Source organism: Pezoporus wallicus, unplaced genomic scaffold, assembly GCF_028554395.1.
Source record: "Pezoporus wallicus isolate ANWC-B61680 ecotype Strahan unplaced genomic scaffold, APGP_CSIRO_Pwel_v1 contig_5785, whole genome shotgun sequence".
Lineage (NCBI taxonomy): Eukaryota > Metazoa > Chordata > Aves > Psittaciformes > Psittacidae > Pezoporus > Pezoporus wallicus.
In genome coordinates this window covers 4871162-4890074 of record NW_026641150.1, presented here as the reverse complement: position 1 = coordinate 4890074, position 18913 = coordinate 4871162, and the positions used below count along the sequence as shown (strand labels likewise).

Sequence of the window (18913 nt, the reverse complement as noted above, 5' to 3'; positions counted from 1 at the left end):
GGGTTTTAGGAGCCGGTGCCTGGGTGCCAGAGCACTCCTCGGCGCTGGCCCTCACGCGGCCTGAGCACCTGCCTGCGGCTGGGACCCGGCCCGCGCCCGGCGCCCCCGCGGCCTCCGACAGCGGCCGCGGACTGCAGGGGCGGTGGCGGGGCCGGTCCGCGGCTTTGCCCCGCGGGGGCGGCCCCGGGGGGAGCGGGACGCCGCTGGCGGCCGGCGGCGCCGGGCCCGGCCTCGCCCAGTCACCGGGGAGGAGGCGGAGCCGGCAGGGCCGCGGCGGCGACAGGTGCCCGCGGCGGCGGGATGGTGGCGGCTGCCGGCGCGGGGCCGTAGGGCAGCTGCGCGCCGGTCCCGGGAGCGGGGAGGCCATGGGCAGCCGCGGCGGCCCCCCGTGCCCTGCCGCGCCTCGGCCGCCGGCGCTGGCGCTGGTGCCGGTGCTAGCGGTGCTGGCGGCCGGGGCGGCAGAGGCGCGGGCCACCTCGGAGAGCCATCTGCCCGGCGCCTCGGCAATGGGCACCGGCACCCCGCCGAGCCCCAGCGGCACCACTTTCGAGGAGACGAGGCTCCACGTCTTCACCCTGGACTACCCCCACGTGCAAATTCCCTTCGAAATCACGCTCTGGATCCTGCTGGCCTCGCTCGCCAAGATCGGTGAGCGTGGCCGTCAGGCGACTCTCCTTCTTTCCCCCTCTCCCTGCTTTCCTTTGCCCTCCCCGGCCGGCAGCGGCAGCCGGTCCGGTACGGTCCGGGGCCGGAGTGTGATGCTCTGCGTGGGGCGGGATGCCCGGGCGTGATTTGGCTGGTAGGAAACCGGGTTTTCTCGGTTAGGGAACGCGCGGTGGAGAAAAGAGATTCCCTCCAGCCCTTTGCGGCAAGGCGTAAACCCCGGGCTATAGAAGACTCTACACCCCAGCGCTCACCCCGTGCACCTCTGCCTTTTCCTTGAGCTGTCATTTGAGCACTGTCTTCTTTTTCTTAAAATAACGCCGGATATAATAATACTTTAAGAACAGAGGAAGCAGATCGATGCAAAGCAAATTTTTATGGGGTTAGAGTAAGTCTCCCTGTCCTACTTTCCCACCATTGACTTATGTCCCGAAAAAGACAAAAAAGCACTGCATGAGTAAGGAAGGCCACCTCTTCCCTCATGTGGAAAATATTTGTATTGCATAGTTTCACTGTGTTTTGTGCAGCTTATATATAATGTTTTCAATTAGCTTTCTATGTTCCAAGCAGAAACATACGTACAATGTAATTATCTAAAGAATGGCAGGTAATGGCGTACTAGAGAGCTATTTAAAAATTGGCACATCTCTGTAAGTGGTGTACTTTGTATCTTACCTAGAAGGTAATCTTAAGGTAAGAAATAAAGGCATGGGAGCAACAGCAACAAAAAAGGTTTACTCATACTACAGTTGTTTGATTCAGGACTCTGATTTTGCAGTGGAGAGTAGAGTTCCATAAAAAATTATGATCATACTTATTCTGGTAAAACAATTTCATAAAACATGCAACCTTGACTTCTGATGATAGTGATAGTTAAATAGACTGTGTCACATTCTGGTTAGTGATCAGGTAGTTAGGAGTCTGCAGGAAGAAAGATTTGTACTAACCTCCTGTCAAGGCTGGTGCTGTATTTGGGGGCCTGATGCTCTATCCAAACAGCATGCTATGGCTTTATTACTTTCTGCAGAAATGTTGTATGTTGCTCCCATTAAGGGTACATGTATCTTGATACATGTATTATAACACATTGAAGATGCATGCTTAGTCCTGAGTATGTATTTAGGCATTTGCAAATCAGAATATCATATACTCAAGTATATTATGGACTCCAGTAGCCAGAAAATACAGAGTTTGTTAAAGAAGTTAACCAGCTGAGTATTGTAACATTGCTCTGGCTTCTGAGCATGGATGCAGTAAGAACATTTGAATAAGCTAAGACTAGTGAAAAAAATCTATTTTATTTAAGATTACAGGGAAGCCATTTGAAACGTGTAGACACACAGACATACACAATAGTATATAATTTTCTGTAGGACTGTATTTTCTAACTATTACGATATTTCATAAGTGCATAGGCATCTAAAAAGTAAAAAAAAAAAAAAAAAGAAGTTACTTGACAACTTTAATTTTCTGATCTGGCTGCAATGCAGTTTAAACAAGCAAACAGCACAGATGAGGAAAAAGTGCATATAATGTTTAAATCCCTTCAGTTGTACCAAACTACAGCTAATGTGGCTAATCTAGGGCATGCTGCTAGAAGTGTGCATGCGCTAACCAATGAGGGCTGGATCCAGGAGAGGCCCTAGGTGTGGCAGTGCTCGGCTTTGCCACACCCATCTGCAGGCACCCTAACTCCGGGACTGGAATTAGGAACATCCAGTTCTTTCTCCTGGAGCTCTGTCTGTGATTCCTTATCCAGTGAGTGCATCAGGTAAACTTTCCCAGGACAGACTTGTCGCTCCTAAGCCACATTCCTACAGCATCAATTTTTTACTCGCTTGTGCTTTGGTTTGTACTGCAGGTAGCCCTGATGGGCAGCTCTCTAACCACCAAGATAGATACAGAAATGTCATCTCTGCCACCTCCTACTGTTACAAGGAGTGGGCCGTGTGTCTCAGTTCAGAGGGATGGAGGGGGATTTTCCAGCCCATCTCACTGCCTATAGACCCAAGAGAGAGGCCCTGTGAGAGAGGAGGCTCTCCAGTGCATTCCTTTCCCCAGCTTTTCCTGCTGGGCAGCACTGGCATCTCGCCCCTCATGCCAAGCAGCATGAAATCTACCTCGAGACTCATGCACTGCCCAGGAAACTTTGGTGCTTAATCTGGCATCGCAAATTCCTTTCTGGGGCTAGGCACTGAACGCTTACGCTTGGCACTGCCAAGTAGCAAACCTTTATGAGTGGAGCCCTAAGGTCTTTTCAGCTGCAAGGAGCCCAGAAGATAGGGTCACATTTAGTAACAGCCCTCACAGTGCGTGAAGGATCCCAAAAAAAAACCATTATCGCAGAACTTGCTTATTGCCTGAAGACTCTTTTTGAACAAATGTGTTTTTGCAGAAGGGCAGTTTTACTTTAGCTGAAATGTTTTAGCATTTCCTAATTTTTATAGTGGGTTTACCTAAGAGGTTTCTCAGACTCTGGCTGTGATTGTGTCATTGTAGGCTAGGTTTAGAGGGAGCAAGAAAGACAGCATGAGAAAGGAAAACCTGAAGCTGGCAAGCAGAACTTGAACATTTTGACAAGGTACATTTTCGCGAAGACATTAGAAACATGGTGCTTTTTATTCCAGCATAGAACACGGGCACATTTTGAAATCAATTTTCAAGAAATTGCCTTGAACAACCTTGTTGTTTCCTGGCTACGTCTACTTATTATCTTATGTGTTGATACAGTATAGATGGTATGTTACTCCATGAGTGTGTTAAGTGGGACCCAGTGCACCCTAAGTATGCTGCAGTGTCTAGGCAGTGAGACTAGTCTATTTACCTCCCAGTTTTGCTTAATTCTTGTGCTAACTGGTATAGCAGATCCAGATTCCCATCAGTTTTACATTTAATCACAAATGCACAATTAGAAGTGTTCCTTCTGGGAACTGAGCTGATATCCTTCCAACACTTCTCTCCTTAAAAATGGCATAAGCTGTTCAGAGGCTCCTTAGAAAACTCCCTTGTAATCAGAAGCACAGATCTGAGTGGCATTTCCAGCATCAGAGAGCACTGGATTTCACCCAAGAAGTAGTATACCAGGACTCTGCAGACTTTTAGCTTGAAGAATATAGAACTTGCATTTTAGGCAGATTGTCTTCTGCCCAAAGGCCTGAGGGTAAACATCTTCCATGCTGTTGAAGCTGGGTCACTGAATGGTCAGGAGCCCCAGAACAGGGTCAGAAGAGGGGAAAGTAGTTGTAGTCCTGGGTTCAGCATAGAAGTCTGAGTTTTCATGTACTGCAGGTGCTTGTGACCTAGGTGCTTGTGACCATGTGGCTGCTCCTAGGGCGCTTGTGAACATGTGGCTGTACATCTTTCAGAGCAGGGAAGATGTCCCTCATCTTGCAGGGCACCTGAGTCTGATGGATGTGCACTGGATTCTAAATCCAGCTCTCTGCCCTTAAATGGGAAACCACAGCCTCTCCCTCATCACCTCTGAATGCTTTGTGTGGAGGCAGGCAGTCTTTCAGGAGTTTTAGTGCTGCTTGCATGGATAAAAAGCACCTTTAAGTTAGTGGGAGCCTTTCCATTAGCTTTAAAGATGAGGTGGAGTCACAAAAGTTCTGAGAGGGTATGAACTTTTCAAAGGGTGACTTGTAAAGAAGAAAAGAAAAAGATTTTTACTTTTATATTCTCAATAGACATTTCATTGCCATTGTGTTCCAGCTGGATGGGACAGTGTTTGCTTACATTAAAAGCTGCTTTTACAAAAATCTCCTCCTCTTCAGTTTTTATGGAGAAAATGATTTAAGGTATTTTGAAGGGCTTAAAACACTTCTGTCAAAATCTGTTTACTTGGGGGAAACTTCAGTCACTGTATTGGAAATTTTGGCATCCTGCCACTGCAGAAACTAAGAGAAACTATAAAATTTTTATGTGGAAGTGGCTGAAAGGTGAAGAGTCAAGTCTTCAACTCAAATTCTTGTATTTCCAGGGTCACTGCCTGTTCTGCCAATATCATATTGGTGGTTCCGGTTTCGAAGAATGACAATTTGGCAATGCTTTCAATGAGTCACATAGGCCATGTTTCTAAATATTGAAAAGCAGTCTGTATCAACCAGAAAGGAAAGAAATGCAGCTTGAACTGCTTACTTTTTAAAATAGCTTTAATAGTTATAGAATACACAAGTTAAAAAAACATAGATTAAAACAGCTTTCCCCTTGGTCCTTCCTAGCCATTTGTTTTGGCTGAGTTCAGACTTTCTTTTACTTGGAAAAAATCTGTGATGAAAGGAGAATTAACAAAATAGGTGTTACAAGATACAGAAGCCTGAAATTGGGAAATTAGATGTGAACTATACCAAACTTAAACTGGTTTAACTGTTTCCATGACAGGTGTGATTTTTACTGAAATAGTTTTACTGAAATAGATGCCCGTTATTACCACACCCAGTGTTTCCATGCAGCTCTCATTTAAAATGATTTAAATGCTTTTTAGTTAGGCAGGAACTGTGGGATCTTGTGGGTGTGTATAGTTTTCTATATAATTATGTGGGCCAAATATAGATAAGGAGGAGCCTGGAAAAGATTGGCATCGCCAAGAGCTGGAATGTGACCTTGGTGCATAAGGTTCATCATTCCATTAGATTGTCCAGAGTAAGTTCCTTCAAAACTTACCCCATTCATTACCAAAATTATTTTTACAACAGCCAACTTTTGCAAGTAACGAGAATCTTTAAGTCAAAACTGCATATCTTTGAGAATTTTAGTAGGCTAAGGAACATTCAACCACTAAGTCCTCATTCAGAACCTTTATTCAATTCATTTTTTTCAGTACTTTGCACAGATTTTTATGAGAGACTCCTGACACTTCTAGAATGAATATAATACAGAAGAATAAGCATAATAACATAGGCTACATCTTTTTGTCACTTTATGGAAAACATGCTGCTGCTTGTGAAATTAATTTGGAGACGCCTCTAAAATAACAATAATTGTGTCTGTAAATGCTTCCTCATGGTGGCTGGTGAAGTGACCATGGGTGACTGGGTGCAGGTCACATGTACTAGTTCCCCTCCCTAGCTTTGAGACTCTAAAAGACTTCTAAAAATGAAATGAATGTAGTTTTAAACTCCTTTGTGAAGCTGCGCATGGAGGAAGGGGTGGTTAGCATGAGTATTTTTTTCCTCTATCTAGATGTAGTTTGCCCTAGAAAAGTGTTTGGATTGTGTTTCTGGAGGATTCCACATTACAAAATACCCACACTTCCACAAACAGAACACTTGTGCAGAGTTGCTGCCACCAGCTTAGCTAATAAACGGGAACGTTTATCTACTAAATTGTCTCTCCACCAAATTAACTGAATTAACTACCCTAGCCAACAGATTTGCCTTGACCTGTTGTGGCTGTCCAGTTCAGTCTTTGCAATTAAAATGAAATTGCTCTGTGATTGGTGCTTGCTTACGATAGAAGCTAAGGTAGCAGAATCCAGAATAATCTTTTGGATTCTGTATAAATAACCATTTCACTTTCTTGTGTTTGAATTTCCTTTGAAGGCTTTCATCTTTATCACAAGTTGCCCTCAATTGTACCTGAAAGCTGTCTCCTTATTCTGGTTGGATTGCTTCTTGGTGGGATTATTTTTGGAGCAGAGGAGAAGTCCCCACCTGTAATGAACAGTGATGTTTTTTTCTTGTATCTTTTACCACCCATTGTACTTGATGCTGGATATTTTATGCCAACTCGTCTTTTCTTTGAGAACTTTGGTACCATATTCTGGTATGCTGTGGTGGGCACGCTCTGGAATGCCATCGGCATTGGGATGTCACTTTATGGAATTTGCCAGATCAGTGCATTTGGTTTGACTGATATCACACTGCTGCAGAATTTGCTCTTTGGCAGCCTCATTTCAGCTGTGGATCCTGTGGCGGTGTTAGCCGTTTTTGAAAATATTCATGTCAATGAGCAGCTTTACATCCTGGTGTTTGGAGAGTCTTTGCTGAATGATGCTATCACTGTGGTAAGTTACTTGATAAATGATTAGTTGATAAAAATGATAAATGATTGTTTGCATGCCACTCCACTATATCTCTTTGTATCTGGTTATTACAGTTTGCCAATAGACCGAAGTCAAGGAGTGCTAATGTATTTATGTAATTCTCTAAACTTCAGATTTAGAAAGTATGGTAATCTTACTACACCAGAGTAATGTGTAACGGTAACATATTTACTCTACAGATTTTACTACCTGATCTCTTTAGTTTCTGTATCTTTGAATTCTGTTATTTCTCTAAAGTGAAACTGGAGGTGTTCCTCAACTGCAGAAATGTCTTTGGACAATAGAGGGAAAAGGCACAATGTGGGGTGTCCCAGCATGTTCACAGGAGAGTGGGCAAATCATTGAGATAACGCAGGACACAGTTTTGCATCTGCCCATCCAGTTGGAAGTACCCTGAGACTACCAATATGTTCCTCACAGGCTATAGATGAGATAGGACGGCCATCTGGAAGCAGTAATTTCTAATCATTAACTAGCTGAACTTGGTTTGTGGTTCTGACCTATGGGCATCAATCTTCACATTCCATTAACACCCCAGTGCCCCTTATTTGTACCTGATGACAACATGTCTCAGACATTACTCCCATTTATCCATGCCTTACTTGAAAACCTGCCCATGACAGCTGTGTCCTGGCATGCTTCCTGTTTTGTGGGACATGGAGATTCAGTTTTTCATATGCTAGAAGGATCAGAAAGATTTATTAACTGGGTCCGCATCTTCTCTGTCTCTGGCACTCACTTCTTAACCCTGTTCCGTTCTATGCACTGTTGTCCTTCAGTTTTCCCTCTTTCTAGGACTTTGCCTCATGTGCTTGACACGTGTATCTCATCCTTTAATTTGAGCCTTTGTACTGACCATTTCTTGTTTGCCCATGGGAGTACTGTTTGTTGTGAGTACTGTTTTTTTTTCACTTAGGCTTCATGTTATACCTGTTTCTCTTGCTATCCAGTCATCTGAATCATCTTCTCTCTTATGGGCTTGCCTTAAAGCCTAGCTTTTCTCTCTGGCTTACAGCTGAAACTACCTGGTACTTAAGCCAGTCCTGAAAATTAGTGAATGTAAATACCAGGTTTCAGAATGCTTATCAGTTCAGCCATGCCTTGTCTTCTCACTCCTAATGGCCACTTCTGCGGTGGAGCTCTACATACACGTTTTTCTGGGGGAAGAAGGTCTGTTTTTATGTGAATGTAAAACTGTTTTGGGTTTTGTTTTGTTTTGTTTTGTTTTTTGTGTGCATGTGTGTATTTTTCCAACCAAAATAACTTTTTTCCAATTGCAAAAATCAGTCACCTTTCCACTGGAGCAGCAGTTAATCCAGCAGGATTTGCTAGGAAAACACTGAATCTTGATGATGGAATTATTCATGCATGCCATAATTCAATGGCAAATTACTACAAAACACCATTTTTATGGGTGCTGGCATAGCAATTTAATAATCATGATGCATGGCTTTCCTGTAGGTGTCATTACTGCCTTCTTTGGAGGTAGTCCTTTCTGATGGCACGCTTGCCCAGATGCCCTAGCACAGGGGTGGTACTCTGAGGAGTCTGTAGAGCCAGCCCAGTAATGCACTGGCCATACATATGTTCACGAGGGAGTGAAAGGAATTTAGAGTACCTTTGGTCTTACTTCCTAGCTATCGCTTAAAGGTAGCACTTGGCAGAAGATCAAGTGATTTCTACATGCTAAGCAGTGGTCTGCTAATGGTTCCTTGTTATGATTTTGCACACCTGCGATCATGTGATTATACTCAGAACATGATCCAGGCCGTCACACAGATTGCCCATGGGGTGTCCTTAAAAGACCTGGAACCCCATGCCCATAGCAGTGCTGCCAGACCAGTCCTTGCTGCCAGAGTTACTCAGCTATCTGCTCAAAGGAGATGATGTTTTGTAAATACTGTCTCTTTATTTGCCCTTGTTGTGTTACTGGGACAGCTGATAAAACCAGCTAGAAGGAAGAGTGCAGAACCTTCCAGCTTTCATCTGCTGGAGCCCTTGAATTTCACCTGCCGTGGCAGGTGGCTCCAGTGGCGTGCAGAGGCAAAGCAGGAGCAGAGATGAATGCGGGCGGGCCATCCACAGAAGCTGCCTAATGCCTACAGCCCCTGCAGTATCAAAAAACCCAGGGGCTGAACAGATGGGCAGTGCAGAACAGTGGCTTTAGTAAACATGCTTTCAAAATACTTTAAGCCCTTCTTCCTCCTATCTGCTTGCACTGCCTGGCTGCTCCTAATAAAAGCTTTTACTAGAATAGCAGTGTCATCTATGCTTTCTCTTTTCAGAAAACATACTACCACTTCTGCATTTTAGGTGCAAAGCGAGGCGTGTTTTCTTAGGAATCTCAGCTCTTCTGTGTTTCTCATGTGGTCTTTCATGCCTGGTAGTTTTTGTGATAAGCCTGTGCATTTGAATGATCCTTATTCCCCACTGATGGAATTTTGGAGCTTGAATTCAGCTGAGGACAATGCTTGCTAGTTGGCTTCATGTTCAGAGTTGGTGTGTTAGCGAAAGACTGGGTCAGTGATATTAAATGGCAAGATCATATTTTGAAGTGGAGTGTTATCAGTTCAAATTCCAGTTCTAGGTTTAAAATCACAAAGAAGGAGCCAGTGTAATTACAATAATATTATTCCCGTGTTAGAAAACATTACAGCAGAGCACTGTATTCTGCCTCTGCTGAAAACATTATTTTAGAGTGCTTTAAAGTAATTTCAAAATGAAAAACTAATATCCGAGAGCTGACGAAAATAAGCAGTTAGTGTCTAGGTAGAGCAGAGATAGTGTGAGACAAGATTAAAAAGTGATTGTTGACTAATACTTCTTGGTGTGGCCTTCAGTGAGTTCAGCTGAAGGATGATGAGTAAGTGCAAATCTTGAGCCTGGAAAAAACCCCAACGTTCTCAGGACAAATGCACTTCAAATTGTGACCAGAGTTGATGTTAACTCACCTGAAAGTTTAGAGAGGGCTGTAAAACTGAACTGCCATAGAGTAAAAGGGAAGCGAACCTGATTTTTATCTCATTTACAGCAGTGTAAATAAAGAACAATAGGAACATGATCAAAATCATGTTCATGACGTTCCATAGCCTTAGCTGCTGCTTCTATCATGGCAAACTGGTTTTGATCCAAGGTACAAAAGAGAACATTGCTTTTCTTCTTTCAAATAATTTACGACAGCAGATTTGAGATTTATGGAGATGTCTGGATGTGGACACAACAGATTCCATTCTGTTCGCAGGGTGAATACTTTGCTGTGAGGTTGAAGTGATGTTATAGAAAGGCTATTGCTTGAGTAGATCAAAATTATACGCTTCTTTACAAGCAGCTCTTAGTGGCCTTATTTTGAAGACTTGCCTTTATATATATTTATATAGTTACTTTTTAAAATATAAAAAAGGCTGCTTAAAACTCCACTTAAAGAAAATAATAATCTTCCATGATGCATACCAAGGAAGTATTCTGCCAGGTCAAATTCTGTAGATGTGTTGAAGAACAGCATAACTCTGGGGTGGTCCCAAGTTTCAGCAAGTAACTCAGGGGAACTCCTCTCGTTGCAAACAATGAAACTCAACAGTATTTAGTCTATGATTCAAGGCATCCTGGGAGTCTGTGGACTGAGAGGTCCTTGTAAAGTGACCAACAAAGCCACACCTGTTCCCAGTAGGTTTAATTCTGGGATGCTTAATGCAAATCCATAAGGCCCACAAAGCAAAGCAAGGTGGAAAAACAGCATAGCCTATGACATTACTTTCCTGTCCTGCACAGGACATAGTAAGAAGGAGCAGGGCAAAAAGACTGTGAGTCTGCCTCAGAGCAGCAAGATGAAGGGGTTTGTGCAGGTGAAAAAGGACGCTACCTACGCCCAGCTGCACTTTCCTGAGGGCATCATTATCAATTAAATAGTTCATGCTCCTGCTCTTGTCCTGTTTGTTGCTTTGTAATGAAAATGACTGGTGGCCATGCTGCCCTTGATTTAACCTTTTTCCATGCTTGCTCTGGAGTATATTTTTTCTTTTCTCTTTCAGTTCCTTCCCTTCACTTATCCCAAAGGACCCATGATAGGCCATGCCTTTGCAGTAGTCTGTAGTGAGAACTTTTACCTCTGTAAGACCAATTTTGGCCAAGAAGAGCCGCACAACTTACTTTCTGTCACGTGAGAGAGAACAAGACCGAAAACATGACAAATCCTTAGCAGTGACTATTCAAACACCTACATTGTTCCCACAATGCAAGTACTGATAAAACATTGTTCTCTCAAATGCCATTTCTGATAAAGTAACTTATTAGGTTTACTAAGAAGTCCAGAAAGTGGAGGTTTAGCTCCTGCAAGCTGTCTAAGATGTTTAAAGTGTTTATTGTGACCACAGTGGCTTAGCCTGTGAACCCACTGTGACATGAACGAGTGCCTGCGACCAAGCTTAAATCTGTACAAGTGACCTACGTAGCCCTCACATTATCTCATGGCTAGGAGCATACATGCAGCACCAGGCAATGCTTAAATCTCCCAAATAAGTCTGCAGATGGGGAGACCCTTTAAGGTTTCTTTAAGAGTAAGTGATTCCATTGTCTGTTTTGTAGTAACTGAAATACTTGATATTAGAGAAATGTGGACTTCACATCATTCTGTTTCCTGTGTAAACCATAAAGGCTGTCTGGCTAAGAAAATACGGTAATCCTATGGACTCTATTTTGGAGGATGGTTACAAACACTTCGAAAATTAATCTGGGGAAACACACAATAACAGGTCTTCTAATAGGAACTAAATCCCAATCTCTAGAAGTAATCTGAAGTTCAAAAAGTCTTTGAACTATTGGATTCCTAGTGGTTAATTAGGAATTAGTTAATTAATAAGAAATTAATTAGAGAAAGAGTACTTCATGGATGCCTTGTTTCTTGTTTCATGTTTCTTGTACTCCTTGGGGTGGTCACTGTCCATCATCTCTCTACCTCACCCCATGCCAGATGAATCTGTATGGTTCAATTAAGTTCTGCAGCTCTCAATATCTTATGTGGATCAGAATAATTTGGAAAGAACTTGATTTCTTGATTTTTCACTGATTATGGAACTGTATTTTTTCCTTTTTTTAAATTTTATTTTTATCTGGAGAAAATCTGAAATGGCCATTTGTGGAGAAATTAGAAGCTCTGCAAATAAATGGATTTAAAGAAAGATTAGATAGATCTAGGCTCCTGGCCTGCAGAATGGCACAGGTTAAGAAACCTGTCCCATTTGCAAAAAATGGAAATAATTATATTTACTCTTCTTTGTGGACAGAGCCTTGGGTGACATGGTTTGATGGGAGGTGTCCCTGCCCATGGCAGGGGGCTTGGAACTAGATGATCTTAAGGTCCTTTCCAACCCTAACTATTCTATGATTCTATGATTCTGTATCTCCCTGATATCTGTAGTGGACAAGTAATATGCCAGAGGTAAACAACAGCCTATCTTAAAAGTGAGCTCAAGATAGACAGAAAAATTCAAAATTCAACATTGAAGCAGAGGAATGTAAAAGTTCAGAAACATAATGTGCTTTTTTTTTCCTCATAGGTCCTGTACAATTTGTTCAAGTCTTTCTGCCAGATGCACACAATTAAGGTTATTGACATATTCGCTGGGATTGCTAACTTCTTTATAGTGGGGATCGGTGGAGTATTGATTGGAATCCTTTTGGGATTTGTAGCAGCCTTTACCACCCGTTTCACCCATAAAATCCGAGTGATTGAGCCACTCTTTGTCTTCCTGTACAGTTACTTGTCATACATAACAGCTGAAATGTTTCATCTCTCAGGCATCATGGCGTAAGTACCCCGAACTTCAGTACTAATAGTACTCAAGTAAGAATGTCAAAGGAAATTGCAGAATGGTCCAGGTTTTGCAAACTTTGCCATATGGCATCATTCCACTATGCATAGCAGTGATGCTGGCTTGAGGATTTCCGGCCTGTCCCCTCCCGCTTCCATCCCATTTTCTTGGCTTGCCACCACACCAGCTGTGTCACTAAAGCTGGTCATGGCATCACACCATAAACCGTATCTTTGAAATGCTCCAAGTTAAAAATAATCCCTTGTATTTTCAGTGGAATTATTCTTAAATCAGTTTGGTGACCTGTGTCCTCATGTGACCCTACAACTAGTCATAAGGGCATGGCTGAGGGGTAGCCCACAGTGATGTAGGGGCAGCGATGACTGGGAGGGAGTGGGAGTGGTTGTTGGGAACTTTGTGAACTGGCTTCACTTCTGATGCCATTGTGAAACTACATATTGTGAAACTACATCTTAACACTTAGTCATGTGAGCATCTACTGAGTACCATTCAATGAAGACAATACATATATCATTAAGGCAAACTCCTGCTGGATTACAAGCACAGTAAGGATTGAGTGAATGTAAAATTTCCAGAGTCTAGTCCTATGGTGATATAACCCTTTAGTTTAGTATCTTGGTACGTGCGCCTGTGTGTTCCAATGCTGTCTCTACACATCATTATGTATAAAACAATATTATTCTTCCCACTTCCAACAGATAAAAATGTTTTCACTCCTGTTTTTTCACTCCTGGGCTTCAGTCAAGAGAGAACACAGCCTCTAGCTTGATGCTGTTTATACTGTAACAACCTCAACTTTAGAAAGAGCCTTTATGACATTTGATATACTTAAATGATTTGCTCTGATTCCAAGTAATATTTTTAAAGGCCAACCTTCTTCAATGATTTTGTATTGTTCTAGTGGCAAATAGGAGTATTCGGGAATTAGGAGCACAGCTTTTTATGAAAACTCAGATGTTACTTCTGAGTATCACTAATACTGTTAATACCTTATCTGATGATCATCTTTTAGGAAAGCGAGTGAGAGGTTTGGTATCATAGATGTGCCAGTATAAGGTTTGCTGGGACTGGGAAGCAATTTACTGGCCATTTACAGCTGATGATTTCAGTGGTATAAAAATAGAGCTATGCCATGAACCAAGAGGGGTTAGTACTTTAATATACGTAAAGACTGCATGGGTTTCTTTCTCTGATACAAGTCTAAATAAAGCAGCATATGCATCCACTTTGACCAAGTTCATAAATATGCCGTCTCTTTCCCTAGCTTCTATTCATAGCATTTGTGTGGTTTCTAGTTTCCTCCACTTCTTAAGTCAAATGTCCTTGACATCCTATGATCAAATACTTAAAGGGCTTCTAAACCAAAAACATGTGGCTAAACTGTACATGGAAAAAGATTGTGGCAATGTGCATGAAAATACTGATTTGGACATGCTTCACCCAGGATACAATGGAAAGGGCACACTGGGTCAGCTGGTGGGTCAGTGGACCCACTGCATGCCAGTGCCTGCAACAGCATGCTGGTGCTTCCAATGGCACTAACAACCTAGTCGTTTTCATTTGTAATCCTGAGCGAGTGCAAAACTGAAAAGGAAACACAAAGTATTTATTTTCCCTCCAACAGTGCAATAGAAAATAAGTTGTCTTTAAAATGTCCTGTATGTTTTTTAACTCTAAATGTATTTTGTAACCGCTAACAGAGCTGGATACATCAGTAATGCCTTGGGGGGAGCAGGAAGGGCTCTCTGCAGCCATACAGTGTCTCAGCTGTCAAGAGATGTAAAGCGTGCCCCCTCCTAGCAGTGTTCCAAGCGCCTGTAATCTCTTCATCCACTTGGTGTAAATCTACTCCATGCTTTTCACATTTCACTGGGCTTTGAACTGCAGAGAATATTTTGCTCTGTGTCACAGTACAGCATGCATCAGTATTGAGTTCCCTGTCGTTTTCTGCAGTGAGTGACTCACATCAGGATTGCTTGGGACTGACTTCAAAGTCAGTCCTCCTTTGAGCATGTAGTTGAACCAAATGACCTTTGCGCGTCCCTTACAACCCAGACTGTTTATTCATTATATGCTTCTGTGGCCATTTATAGTTCAGCCTATAGGGAATAATTGCCTGATCTCCCCTTTCTCACCCATATCCACATGAGTCTGTTAAACTACTGATTTCCCACTTCCTGCATTAGCAGGTTTCTAAAAATACTCAGCAAGATCTTGTGGTTACGTGTTGTACCATACTTTAGGGGGAGAATATGAGCAGGAATGTACAGTGTTACCAAATAATAAAGATAGATACACCAAGTGCAAGTAGGAATTCGCTGGCAGAGGAGTAGAGGGGAATGTAAGGTGCTTGTCCCTCTTCTGATAAGTCTGTGTACTCATTCTGAGGACAAACAATTCCTGAAGCATCCCTGTATAACCCCAGCACCAGATCACCTGGCTGAAATAGTGAAGGGACTGAACCATGTCCTGATGAGCTGCAGTGAGAAAATCCTTTTCTGAAAGAGAGGAAAGAGCTTCTACTGTAATTAGAGCCAGGTTTGAATCAGGATCAGGGGTGTAAAACATACAGATGTGACTCTGAACTTTATTTGCTTGCTTCCATTTCTAATTACAATGCTGCATTTTCTGCTTACTAATTTCTCATAAAGGCTGTGATGCAGCAGAACTAAGCATATATGTGCCTTTTTTTTTTGTTGTTTGTTTGTTTCAACAGTGAATTAGCAGGCTGAAAGGAACGAACATTGAAACTACTGTAAGTTTAGTAGGTCAAGGAAACTTGAGGATTGAACCTGGTGGCCTAGTTTATTGCAGTCATGACAGAAACTGTACTGTTTGCACAGGAGGACTTTTATTCTTCAGAAGCGCAAAGTTGCAGATTAATTGCAACTAACTGTCTGTTCCCCTCCTCCCCATTCTTGACCAAGGCAACTACCTCAGGTAACAGAAGTAGAAGCCACAATTAATGTATGTGGTTAAGAAATGTAAAATAAAACACACCTAAGCTTTTGTTTTGATTATGGTGATAGTAAAAATTTAGTTTGGGAAGAATGCATTATAATAATGTGCATAAAATCTTGCATATTCAAAGAAATTGATTTTATATTAAACTCTAACACTACTCTGCCATATTATTTTAAAACTGAAGATAATTCAACAGGGTTAGGTTTTTTTTTCTCATGTAAATTAGTACTCTGAGAAGATACCAGATTCATAAAGTGAGCAGTGATTAGATGTGGAATTTTACTTAACTGAAGAGTAACAAATACTGTACAGCACTATTTGTTATACTGCTGAACCAATTCATCAATTAGTTAACACTAATTAATGAACGCAAAATGTGTCTGAAAATAATAAGAGTGCTGTCCCTTTAAAGTCTAGTGGTTAAGCATAGTAGATGTTTTAAGTTACAGCTTGCAAGGATCCTGATTAATCTGGTGGCAGATTCTTATCAGACATCTATTTACAGTGTCTCCATTACCTCAGGATCCAAAAACAAACCATGTCCAGAGCATGCTTCCCCATTCCCCAGGCTGCAGGGCTTTCCTAAGTGACTATAATCATGAAAACTATTTATTTTAAAAGCTAATAAATAGTAGCGTTTTGCAGTGCCTTTGATGCAGACCTGACAGCCCTAATGCTTTGGGCAGTGAGCTGCAGCTTTGAGACCCATAAACTGTGGGTCTGGAAATGGCTGTTTTGCAGCCTGCCCACTACATTCTTGCTACATTGCATTTGCTGCCCCTGCACTTGCCAGCTCCACTGCATGCACAGTTGTCTGGAGGTAGGTGGGATGCATCAGACTTCTTATACTTGTGCAGATAAGCAGTGCATACACAGGAGAGCTGTCATGACATAAATGGAAATATTTGTAAGTCTATCATCAGTGCAACCTGTGGCTTGTGAAAAGCTGGTTTGCCACTGAATATGTGAGTTCTGGACAGTGAAAGTGTTAAGTAGGTTTGAGACCCTTCTTTACATACTCTTTTGAAGCTGGCCACCAGAGCTATCTATAAACCGAAGAACCTGGGAATGTTTGACAGCTTCCGGGCTCGGGTGTATGTCCTGCCAAGTCATCAGTCCTCAGGACAAAATCCATGCATGGCCCAGGTCCTCTCCCACTTTCTTTCCTGACATATGCAGGCACATATGTTTGTGGGATCTATGACAAATACCCGGTTTGGGCAACTGTAAGATAAGAACAAGGAGGAGAGCTGTGAAGAACATTGGCAGTCTGTCAGGATTGTCAAAAATGTAGGACCTCTGTTGTCCCAATCACATGCTCAAACTAGAAACATTACCTAAAGACACTGAGTGTTGCAGGGAGGAAGCTCACATGCTTATCTTATCATCTGCATCCTTTCTTCTCTGGTGGGACCCATGTTACCATGATGAGCTCTGCTTCACATGCAGCATGCTACTCTTGGGCCACAGAGGATGTGTGGTCTAAAAGGTCTTTTCCAACCTAAATGATTCTATGATTCTGTGAAATGCAGATGGGGCTCTGCGATAGTTTTAGTCAAGCTTTCCTTCTTCTTAGTCTTGGAGTTTGCCTAGGGTTGGAGCTAGTTTTTGCATGGCAATGGCTATTTTATTTTGTGCTGACTAGATCTGCAGCCCTATGCAGAGGCAAAGCAAACAGTGGCCTGAAGTGGCAGAGGATGACAAATTATCTGTAGCCTTGCTTCTTAGATTGCCTGGAAAGAAGAGCTGACTACTGTCACTGAGGAGAGGAATGGTTTAGTGAGACAGCTGATAGTGGGAACTGAGGGAAGCTCTGCCCCACGACATGCAATTTTGAGGAACATCCTTTCTGGTGTTCTTCAGCAGCAAGAGAAGCAGCACCCCATTTTCCAGGGCTGCCCCTGGCTCTCCTCACCTCTGCCTCATTCAAAATACAGAGTTAGTGTGACATCTGCAGAGAATATGTGGATTTACTATGACAAAACTCCATACCTAATGTCTTCTCAGAAAACTCCCCGCTGTGGAAAAAAACTCTTGTGCCCAAAACTGTAGGTTCACCACACCTATATATTTGAGATTGGTTATGGAATAAGTTATGCTTTTGTATTTTAAAGACAACTGTGGAAAAGTGAATAATATTCTGCAGTTATGAGAAAGACAAAAAAAACCATTAAAACAGTGAAATACAGGGTAATGTTTGCCTTTCAGGATTACAGCTTGTGCCATGACCATGAATAAATATGTGGAAGAAAATGTTTCTCAAAAATCCTATACAACAATAAAGTATTTCATGAAGATGCTGAGCAGTGTCAGTGAAACATTAATCTTCATCTTTATGGGCGTGTCTACAGTTGGAAAGAACCATGAGTGGAACTGGGCCTTCGTTAGCTTCACCCTCCTTTTCTGTTTAATCTGGAGGGCACTAGGTAAGCAATTACCAGTCCATGTATCAGTATTCTTTTCAAGTGAAACTTTTTACCTCTTCTCAAGTAGAAAATACAAAACATTAGACAGAGTCCCATCCGCTTATAAGAATGGTTTTCGTACTGGCAATGTGTCTTAGACTGCAGAGTCAATTTCCACCTTCTACCCAAAATGGAGCCCCCAAATTAGTTTTGTCCTGACCCTGCTCATCTAAAGTGAGAGGCAGTCTGCTGTATTTATATGTGCATTAAGTACATGCACTTAAGTACAGTATATGAATTTAAGTAAATATTTATTTTAAAATAAGCAAATTTGGCTTAAAATAATTAACAGTTGTACAACAATTAAGGCTCATAGGTCTTAAACCTGCCCCTCACCCCAGTTTCATCTGTAATGACTCAGTCCCTTCCATGTGTCAAGGCAGCTCATGTTCTGATCTGCCTCTGCACCCCTACTTCCAGCTCCCAAGTCTCCCTTCAGTGCAGAAATCTTGATTATTTTCCCTCCTGCATCTGCAACCCCGCAATACCTTAGGCTGAAAAGCAGCCAAGGAGCCTGACTGCTCCCTTACTTCCTGGCCCCCAATCTTTACCTGCCTTTATACCTTTACTCCATTCCACCACAGCCTTGGAGTCTTTGCCTTCAGTACACCAGCATGCTCTGGCATCTTTTCCCTCCATCCCCAGTCCTGCATCCTTTTTGTCTATGCAAGTAAAATCAAATAAGTGAACAGAAGTTTTCAGGGTTCAAAGCACAGATTGATGGAGGTGACAAGCCAAAGGGTTCAAAAGCACCTCAAATCCTATTAAAAGAAAGAAAAAAAGGAGTCTTGGTCTATACTGACACCGAGAATTATTGCTGTTCTAGAGGTGCAGAGTCTAGCAGATAGGTGTCTTGTGGGGATTAATTAGTTCCTTCAGGTCCTAAATCCAGCTGACCGAAGGTGGTTAGCTCACTGAATATGTTTAAGATGATGTTCTGTAGGCATTTG

The 18913-nt window shown here is 42.4% G+C and overlaps 1 protein-coding gene across 1 annotated transcript in view; it reads left to right on the top strand.

Moving 5' to 3' along the window:
• The first annotated feature begins 249 nt into the window (after window positions 1-249).
• The window catches only part of SLC9A2 (solute carrier family 9 member A2), a 33935-nt gene continuing 15271 nt past the window's right edge, over window positions 250-18913 (top strand). Inside the window, exons 1-4 of the mRNA XM_057422330.1 lie at window positions 250-648; window positions 6204-6667; window positions 12259-12509; window positions 17707-17924. Of these exons, the coding sequence (XP_057278313.1) occupies window positions 366-648; window positions 6204-6667; window positions 12259-12509; window positions 17707-17924 (1216 nt within the window). The 5' untranslated portion in view covers window positions 250-365. The remainder of the gene's footprint in view (window positions 649-6203; window positions 6668-12258; window positions 12510-17706; window positions 17925-18913) is intronic.